General features: G+C 32.3%; 1 protein-coding gene across 1 annotated transcript; it reads right to left on the bottom strand.

Moving 5' to 3' along the window:
* Positions 1 to 839: 839 nt before the first annotated feature.
* On the bottom strand, positions 840 to 3,753 carry LOC133332894 (sulfide:quinone oxidoreductase, mitochondrial-like). The gene is made up of 6 exons (XM_061541262.1): positions 3,535 to 3,753; positions 3,241 to 3,465; positions 2,973 to 3,173; positions 2,690 to 2,899; positions 1,232 to 1,418; positions 840 to 1,168 (listed from the first exon to the last, which is right to left on the bottom strand). Exons 1-6 carry the CDS (start codon positions 3,751 to 3,753, stop codon positions 855 to 857), a joined length of 1,356 nt encoding a protein of 451 aa, XP_061397246.1. The 3' UTR covers positions 840 to 854.
* Positions 3,754 to 10,818: the final 7,065 nt, after the last annotated feature.

The raw sequence follows: 10,818 nt of genomic DNA, 5'->3' as shown, positions 1-10,818 counted from the left end.
CTACGACGGTTAGGACATCTGATGGTTCACTCAGAAGGAAAGGAAGGAACTAATTTAAATCAGGTTTTTGAATTGAAAGGTATGCATTTGCGGAACAATAAAATATGATATTGATAATTGTAAATTATGTGAAGATGGATCCAAGATGTTTGAGCACTTATTCTGTCTTATCTTTACTCTCACATCAACTCCAATACCTCATACTATTTTATTTGCAATCTTATTACACTCAAAATAATACCAATGGATCGGAAGTATATATATATATGGTATATGTTCTCGCAAAACAGTTTTGGGAACAGTTGTTAAAGATTTTTCTTTACGAAAACTACTAGTCTCTTTCGATGATTTGTCGTCGAAAATTATTGCATACTTTTAGGCCGCCGACGAAATGTTTTTATGTATGGACTGTATATTAAATTTGTCATTCCGTTTGCAACACATCGAAATATTCACCGGAGATCCCATAAAATATATATTCTTGATCAGAATAAAATTCTATGTCGATTTATGCTTGTCCGTCTGTCTTTTTAAAGCGCGATACTGATTGCAATATTTGTGATAGAGCTTTGAAATTTTGTACTGACATTGTTATTACTCCTAGAATGATTGGTATTGAAAATATATATAAAGAAGCCACAAGTACACAATACATAATCATTTCCCAAGACCAATACAAAAGTTCTACAACAGAAAAGAGATATTTAAGAATAAAAAATATTACTATTACTCAATTTCAAATTTAAAAATATCATTAAATTTTATTTAAAAAAAAAACTTTTTTGGGAGGACAATCATTAATAAATAAACGTTTATAGTGATATGTGAATTTGTTAGAATACTTTAAGGGATGTTTAGTTTTTGCCAAATTTAAAGACGGACAACATATTACGCATCAATGCCGGACCATTCCAATAGCCATTCAACATAATATGCCAATAAAGTATCGGCATCATATCCTTTTTCATGTAGAACATACTATAACGTTCCTTATTCTGTGGAACTGGGAATGTTTCCAATGGTTGCAAATTGTAATCGAATTCAGCCAATATACATGTTTTATAACCAGTTACCAGGGGGCAAGAGGCATAACCATCATAGACTTTGTTACAATCTTTACCCTTCATCACAGCCATCATATTGTTGAAGACAACGGGTGATTGGGCAGCTGTAAAAATTGAGATTTTAGAGATTTTTTTATTTATTATTTTAATTATATTTATACACATACCTGCTGCAGCCGCTGTCTTGGAGTTGGGAGAGGCCGAACAATCACCAATGGCAAAAACATTTGAGTATTTTACATGTTGCATTGTGTCCTTGTTGACATCGACAAAACCAGCTTCGTTTACCAATTCTTTGCAGTTGGCCAATTCAGTTGGTGTGCTCATTGGTGGAACGACATGCAGCATTGAATACTAAGGACGAAATTGAAAATACACCGTTATTGTAGTAACAGAGAATAAAAATGTTTATAAAATATATTTCTCTGAATTTAATAAGATTTATTTATATAAATATATGTTTCTTAGTAACCAATAATTCGAAAAGACATTTTATCCTACTGAGGACACAATTCAGGAGTAATTTCTTCATGCAGAAAAATTGCAGCTGAAGGATTGGGTTTCAATCCTTAGTGGTAGTGGAAAGGTTTCACGAGAAGTTAACCTAAAAACCCCATCTTCGATATTAATGTAGGTTTGGTAAAAGTATTACGATGTGCAATCGATGCATCAAAATCGGATACAGGTTTTTCAAAATTTGACAATGATGTACCAGAAGTGTTGAACCGATGGGTCCAATATTTGGTATTGATCTAGGCTTGGTAAAATATTACGATGTGCAAAGTTTAGATGAAAGCACATAGTCCAAAAATGATACCATTTACGGGGAGGTACCAGAGGGATTGCACCATCTTCTGATTTGATCTACTATGTGCAAATTGTGGATGAAATTGTACACTCCATTCAATAAATATTTTATTTACACATTTTCAAAATTTTGGGCGGGAGGTAACAGAATCAATGGACCGATGGATGTCATATTCGTATTTCATCTATGTTGGTAAAAATATTATAATTTAAAATGTTTGGATGAAATTGGATACTTTACTCGCTTAAAGGACGGGACCCGAACGAGTGGACTAAGATATGCCTAGTTTGTATGAAAATGCATATTCCGTTCGTTTATACGAGTTTAAAAAAGTTGACCATTTAATGGGGGTGGTGGACTAGAGGGGGTATCCCATTAACCCCAACTTCAAACATTATTACTCTGTTCGCATTATATTAATAAATAAATTTTCAGTAATATTTTTACCTTTTTGTGAGAGGATACCGGAATAATTGGACCGATATTTCCCACCTCGAAAAAATATTATAATGTGTAAATATGGATAAAATCAGTCGCTTCCTTCCAGAGTTCTCGTGGGCGCCAGCCAGACAGACGGACGAACTATAAATCGACTCCAAATTGTCTGAGAAGGATTTGGTATAAACAAATTAGTTGATGCGGCATGAGGTATACAAATCCGCAGATGCGGATACATATTTACGTCTAAAAATTCTAATCAGATGAAGTGCTATTTTTTATTAATACGATATCTTAAAAGTTGCGTACAGTTAGACTTTTTTCCTAAATCAAAATTGCTTTTTAAGGAAGAAAAAAAATCTCTGCTTGTGCATCATACCTTTTCTTCGAATTTCTCTTCAGGTTTATCAAGATTTTCAAAAATGGCAATATCACTTTCTGGTTTAATTTCAATCAAGTTGCGACGAGTATTAACTTGAATGTTACGCTTCTTGACAATTGGCCACAAGGCATCGGCATAATGTTTAACGCCAAAGATAACGGGAAGAGCTGTGTTGTAGGTAACATTGATTTTATTACGTTTGTTCATCTAGAAAATAGAAAAGAAAAAAATATCAAAATGATTAAAGTTCTCTTTGTGGACTTACTACACCGAAACTAACCTTACGGAAATAATGTTCAGAAATGTAGACAATTTTCTGTGGTGCACCGGGACATTTAACGGGTGAACTGGGGAAAGTAAATATGGCATTACCCTCTTCAATGTTGCGCAAACAATTATAGGTTCTGTCAACATATAATGGTGAATAAATCGAACACACCTTGCCGTTTGGTATGGCCAAGGCATCCAACAGACCTGGAATCTGATGTTGGGAGAATAAAAGTCATTTGTTACATCGTAGATAAAAAGGAAATTAATTTTTTGTGTACCTTATTGTAGTTTAATTGCAGACCAGCTGCCAGCAACAACATATCGTATTTAATTTCGTGACCCGAAGATGTTGTCACTGTATTATTATTGGGATCGAAATGTTCGGCCTTTTCCTTAATCCATTCAATATTTTTGGGCAATACCTTAGCCATGGGTTTGTAACTTTGTTCCACAGTTTTCATACCGCCACCAATCAATGTGAACATGGGTTGATAATAATGTTTCTAAAAAAAATTGAAATGGAATGGAGTTAGAAAGATATTTATATATTTTATTAAAATAAAATAACCTACATCAGCTGGATCTACAACGATAACACTATTTTTGCCCAATTTCGATGATAATTTGGCAGCCAAGGCACAGCCTCCTGAACCACCACCAACAATAAGAACTTTGCATCTGTAAATGATGTTAAGTAAAAAAATAAAATAAAATATGAATGGTACAAGGTTAAATATTAATAAAAAATTAGTCAGTTCTTGAGAATGTAGGTAACATTGAATCATCAACATTATCGTTAAATATCCATTACGTCATAAAAAGGTTTTGTTGCGTACCATCATTTCATATTATCAATGATAATGGATCGATTGGATTAGAACATTTAAATTAATGAAAATTGGAAAAATTCCGTTAAAATTTGTTTTTAATTGGTCCACTTTTGTTTTGATTTTATCTATCAGTGTGCGCTTATCAATTTCACAATATTCAAAATCTATATCATAAAAAGGACCGACTTTGACACGTTTTAAATTATCATACAATATTAAACAATTAATTATGTGAAAAAATGATAATAACGTGTGTAAATGTCAAGTAGTTCTGCAGTAGGAAATCTCATTGGTTTCTCAATTAATCACATACATATTTATGTATAAAAAAGGTTCCACCTTTGAGAAAAAAATAGAATATTAAAAAAAAGAAAAGGTTCATTCGGAGTTGCCGTCAGATATATACCATCAGCCTATATTATTCGCTGTAAAATAAGTGAACCGATGGGTCCCATCTTCGGATTCGATCTAGTTAAAAATATTCCTATGTACAAAATTTGATATTTCGTTCGCTTCATATGAGATTTAAACCCTTTCCAATTTTGACCGTTTATGAAAATTTTTTCATATTTTTTACTCTCTATGGGGGAGTTACTAGAAGGAGTGGACCGATAAGGCACATCTCCCAACAATATACAGGTATGGTTAAAATATTAAATTGTATAAAGTTCGTTTTGAATCGGATGCTCTGTTCCCATAATATTAATCCTTATTACGGTTGGCGTTGTCGGTGGCCTGTCGCACATATACGACAAATCGGTATTATGAAAGTCGTTACAATACGCCAAATTTGTTATTAACCACAACTAAAAAAATAGAAAAAATTCTTAAAATTGCATTTTTACAATATTTGCTGATTAACTGTTACATTATATTTTTTTTTATTGAATTTCTCATTATTCATAAGGACTACGCCTACGACAGCTGCTGTACTACGCCTACCGTAATAAGGGTGCTTATAAAATACATTTTCAGTACAATTTTGACATTTTGTGGGGGAGGTAGCAAATACAGTGGACCGATTATTTTTATTTGTTCTTTATTTTGTATTGAAAAGCCATTCGGCCAAAATCTAATACAATATGCTCCAATGACAAATTTTATGCAAATAAATTAAATTTAATTGAACTAAATTAAACGTATGAAAAAAATATAGCTAAACATATTATAAAAATATTTACATTTTACGTGTTCCTCAGGGGAGAACTACTCAGAAAATACCTCCTTTAAGAGGCTGTTAAAATCTAATTTAAACATAATATGAATATGTACTTTTTATGAACATCTTCGGAGAGAACTACTAAAAACACCAAATTTAAGAGACTGTAGAAGTCTAAAATAAAAATTAATTGTAACATATGCTGGTTTTATTAAATATATGATTACCGTAGCGACTACTCAAACGAGATTTAATTAAATTGGGCTATCGCTAAACATTAGACCGAGGCTTTATATTAAAAAATTTAAGTTGATTAGGGAGTGTATTGAATAAACGAGAAACTCGGACAAGGAATAACTTGTCCATGTGAAGATCTAAACGGGGTATAATTAATTTCGTATTCCTAGAAAAGCGCGAAAAATTAAATATACTTGCCAAAAATAGAGGACATTGCGATTTATACACTTTATAAAATAATAATAGACATCGAATATCAACGAATCTGTTAAAGGGACAGCAAATAAAACGTTCTACAAAGGGAGAAATATGGGAAAAGATCCCAACAGAATATACATATCTAACTGCTCTATTGAATGCTGCGGAGTAAACTTCCAAACAATACAGAATGTTTGGTAGTACAAGCGCATGAACCATTTTTCCCTTTATATGCTGAGGAAGGACTAGGTCGCAGCTATAAAGCCTTCGCAATGCAATATTAGTCCGAGAAACCACTCTATCGATATGCGATGTAAATGACAGCTTATCATCAATAAGTACACCAAGAATTTCTAAAACGCCAACAATTTGTATTTCGACCCCCTCGTATTTAAGGTCAATAGAATGAGAGGAGAATAGCAGAGACTTAGTTTTCGACGTATTTATGCCCAACTTATTTTGAGTCATCCAACTACTCACTAAAGAAAGTGTATAATCAATTTTAGATTGCAAAACATCCATATTAGACACTTGACCCGTGAATAACAGCTGGACGTCATCCGCAAACTGATACGCTGAACAAAAGTCACCTATACTTGAAGTCAAATTGTTAATAAACATCGTAAAAAGTAGCGGCCCAAGTACGGAACCTTGGGGTATTCCACTCTTAACATTCAATATATTAGAAGTTGATCCACCAACACTAACACATTGCTTCCTATGCAACAAATAAGAAGAGACCAAATGACATGCTGAATCTTGAAAGTGGTATATATCACTAAGCTTTTTCAATAACTTTAAATGATCCACTCTATCAAACGCTTTCTCAAGGTCCATGGAATTTAAATGTGTAAGATTACGTTCATTAAAATGTCTTCTAATGGAGTCCGTCAGTCCTAGAAGAACACTCGTTGTACTCCTTTGAGCACGAAAACCACATTAATAATCGCTTAACAGATTATTAGTTTCGATGTAATAATTAATATTGTTCTTATTTTTCAAATTGTATATTCCGACTCGGTAAAACTGCATATACATTAGAACTTTTTACCGGGAATTGACAATTGAAACCCACTGGCTTAACGAAATCCGGTTGAATGTAATCGTACTATAACATTTTGGCCATTTTGTGAGGCAGGTACCAGGAGTGGACCAATATTTAAAATTTTTAAACTTGAGTTAAGTTCAGAAGAAATATTTTGTTGTGCAAAGCACTGAAAATAATGACGTGAATAATTTGTTAGAATTTCTTTCGAATATAGTTTCCATGGATTTAAATATATCTGATATCCCATTTAAGGGGACCCCCCCATTCTCGGGGTCAAAATTTTTGTTGATATAATTCGAATCTACACTGATTAAAGAATGTCTCTACAAAATTTCAAGTGAAAATCTCAAGAACTTTTGAAGATATATCCGATTTAGTGTGTCAGCATCAAGTGACGGCTAAAGGGTTTCTCAAACTTTAAACGCGTTTTTCTCTAAACATTTTTTTGCGAATGGCGGGCACGATAACTCAAAAACTAATAATCCAATCGGTTCCAAATTTTGCATCGTTTCTCTGGGAGTGTATAGCTCTCGTATGAACTAGGATAAAGCCAATCGGTGAAGATCTTCCTTATTTTTTAATTTGGTTTTTGGTCAAAAATCGGCGATTTTCCAAAAATATTTTTTCAAAGGTCCACCATTTTGTTAATTTTAGAGCGAAGTCAATAATCCTAGTTCATACGAGAGCCAGACATGTACTCTTTCTAACACCGTTGGAATTTTCGGATTCCGATGTTCCAGTGAGGAGTTATCATGCCCGCCATCAAAAATAAGGACTTTTCTTTAATTACAAAAAACAACAACAAAACAATAACAAAAATTTTTTGTAAATTATTTTTCTTTTTTTTTTTAAATCTTCAATTATATATGTGCAAAGTTACAAACCTTAACAAGCATTGGTATTGATTTACCAGCCCATTGAAAATCTTAAAAAATTCAAATCGAGAATGGGGGGGGGGGGCGGGGGGGGTGTTCCCTTAAGATATGATTTAATTAACAAATATCAATGAAATCACATAATCAAAATGTTTCGTGTTGGTCCCTATATAATTGACAGTACATGCAGCACTATCGTGAATATCAAATCCTAAGTGCCAATGTGAATATTTTAACATTTAAAATCTTATTCAAATAACAACAACTATTATTTGTTTTCAATTTCAAATATTTGAAGGCGGCCTATATTGCGAACAAGTTCATCGTCTTCTTGTTTGTGTGGAAGTTAACAATGGACAACAACTTGTGTTTGTGGTCAAACACGTGTAAGCGTGTTAAATTTTTTGCCAGTCATTGTAAACTTCACAAAATTTAAAAATAGCAAAGAAAAAAATTCTGGAAACAAAATGTTGTCTAAAACATGTGTACATAATTGCTGTTTATACCGCTTGTGTGAGAAAAAAAGTTATGAGATCAAGAAAATACTGAACGAATCTATCAAACACACGCAATAGTTCGAGTTAATATAAATCATTATTTTCTATACCAATAGAATGAGGTCAAAATGAGGATTGTTGGCCAATTTGTCATTCATGACCTCGAAATATATATTATATATATTTGTTGTCCAATTGAATTTATATTTTCTAGTTCTATATTTTATTAAAAGTAAAATTTGTATTCATTACTTGCTATTAGTTTGAGATAAATTATTTATGTTTCCATTTTAAATATTCTTCCGTGGCATATTTTCGGCATTTATTTTTCACCACAGAGTTGGACTTAATTCAAAGTTTCTTAATGAGAATAAAATAAAAGGGATTGGTATGTATATAACTAATTATTATTATAAATAGTGACCTATGGGTAATTGCCTCTACTAACATGTATATTATTATTGTCTTATATTTTATGCTATAAATAATTAAAAATTTGCGTGCTGTAAACACCCTTAGGGACTATTGTCAGGGTTACTAGCATAAATTCTACAACTGATATTAATTAACACTTTTGTTTATTTATTTCAACATGCTATTGCTAACACATTTATTTGCTATGAATGAAGTTAGTAATAAAATAGATTCACACATTGTCAATGGGTGGATTGTATATCACCTGTTGCCGCTTATATTTACATACATAAAATTATGTTGTATATAAATATATTGCATTACTTTTGACCCAAAAGACTAATTATGTCTCGCACAAAAGAAGGGACAAAATACAACTTTATCAATTATTACACTATGCAACGAAATTTAGGGTGGGAAATGGAAAATTCTTTTTGGGGAGAGGTTGATTGTTGATAGCGTTGACGCTCTCCAGGACATTCTTATACCCTTCACCATTACAATATGTCGTTTGCAACACCACGAAATATATTATTTTATTTATTTTTCGCTAAATTATATGTCAATTTATGTATGTCTGTCTGAAATCATGATAGAGCTCACAATGTTTAAGCTAGATTTTGAAAATAAAAATAGATGACAAAAAGAAAAAAGTTTATTTTTAATAAAAATAATAGTATGTGTATAAAACGTAAGTTTTGATTTGATCTTGATATAAAGAACATGGTAAAGAAGTATATCTATGGTAAAGAAGTGGTCGATTTGTAGCTCCTGAGCGATGTTACGACCGCTAACATGCCGGTCCACTTTGATTACGAGCATAACGAGCATAAATCTGAAATTGTTTGATCAATACTTTACGAGAAACCTATCAGTACAGCCATCTGCCGAAAAAATAATGGATTTCTTTTACACCAACATAATTTATTGATCAATGTTTTAAAAATATAGACGACAAAGATGACAGATTACAGTAATAGATGACAGATAGAGGACATACATTTTATAGATGACAGCCAGTTAAAATAGATGAGTGTCCTCTAAAAAAGATGACGGATGGTCACCTTAGTTATACACTTCCAGAGAAACGGGTCAAAATTTGGAACAGATTGGTTTATTAGTTTTTGACACCGAGAATGGGGGGTCCCCTTAATTGAATATTCCATTCGTTTGATATTGAATTTAAAACTTTTCAAATTATTGGTACTTTGTTGTGGGTGTTTCACAAGGAGTGAATCGATAGATCCCATCTTAAGAATAGATCTAGATTTGGTTAAAATATTACGGTTCAAGGGTCAAAATATTGACCCTTTGTGAAATATAGTAGAAGAAATGTATCAATAAATCAGGCACGGGCAGAGTGTAAAAAATTCTGTTCTCACGCACATGTCTTTGTGTGCGTGTCAATGGTTTTTCAATTGGTTCAGTTGAATGTGTGCGAGAAAATAGTGATACTTACTCTCGCGAGAGTGCACCCGTGCGGTAGTTCGCCCGGTGGTTCCCAAACTCAAATCTAATTATTCGTTCCCAAAATATTTTAAAATTAGCAAATTTTTTAAATTTTTATTGGAACGATATTCCCCATCTTTGAAATTAATTTCAGTTTGGCAGAAATCAAACGGATATTAGATCTGATTTGGTCCTTAAAATTTTCGATGAGGTAAAATGTTGTCATACATTTAGTTACAATGATTTCATGTCCGACATGGACATGTACATACAGCAATATAATTGATATAAATTTCAAGGTCAACCAATCCATCTCGAATACACTGGCATCATCTTCGAAATATGTCTTTCGGAATAAATTCATTTTTTCATTTTCCACCCAAAAATTTAGTTAAATTCGAACTGCTAAATGTTGATCGGTCTTCATCAAAATAGACATAAATTTATTCGTTGTAAAAGTTTGTGATGTTCGGGTCATAATTCAGGAATCTACAGCGACCAGAATAAGAGAGTCGTTCAAAATTGACCGACCCCGCGGCTCAATTGTAGTTGGTCTAGAGCAGAAACAAGCTATCAAAGTTTATTTTACTCACACACACGTACAACATTATTTTTACATCTAATAAATTGAGGTATTTGCATATCAATGAATATCATTTCGTCTATTAATATTTGTTTTTATTGATCGCAAGCGTGTCTTTATTGCGTAGAAAATATTGACATTATGGAAGTAAAAACAAGTATGATTCTAATGAAAATAAATGATTATAATGAATGTTCACAAATGTATGCTCTAAAACTCATGATATTTAAATGTCTATTATTTTTTGAATATGAATTTCTTTTTATATACTTTTATCTCATAGCTGAGTACGTATTAAAAAATATTTTTCATTAATTATTATAATAAATACATTTCCTTTTTTATTTTAAATTTACTGTGGTACAGGGCATTATGTCTTTGTGCATATGTTTGTAACAGGCAAAAGGAAACGAGATAGACACATGGTTCCTTTTGAGAATATGCATAGAATCACTTTCTAAGTCGATTTATGCATGTCCGTCCGTCCGTCCGTCCGTCTGTCTGTGCATGTTAAATTGTAAACAAAGTACAGGTCGCATTTATGATCCGAATTGGATGAAATTTGG

This window comes from Musca vetustissima, unplaced genomic scaffold (assembly GCF_032173495.1).
Source record: "Musca vetustissima isolate MV318-11 ecotype Yass unplaced genomic scaffold, APGP_CSIRO_Mvet_v1 utg60343, whole genome shotgun sequence".
Classification (NCBI taxonomy): domain Eukaryota; kingdom Metazoa; phylum Arthropoda; class Insecta; order Diptera; family Muscidae; genus Musca; species Musca vetustissima.
This window is presented reverse-complemented; position numbering and strand designations above follow the sequence as displayed.

Coding starts and splice junctions, on each gene's coding strand:
- LOC133332894 (XM_061541262.1), bottom strand. CDS start 3,753: ATGTTGATGATTCAATGTTACCTACATTCTCAAGAACTGACTAATTTT. Junction 2,900..2,972: donor CTGAACATTATTTCCGTAAG/GTTAGTTTCGGT, acceptor TCTATTTTCTAG/ATGAACAAACGTAATAAAAT. Junction 1,169..1,231: donor CAAGACAGCGGCTGCAGCAG/GTATGTGTATAA, acceptor CAATTTTTACAG/CTGCCCAATCACCCGTTGTC.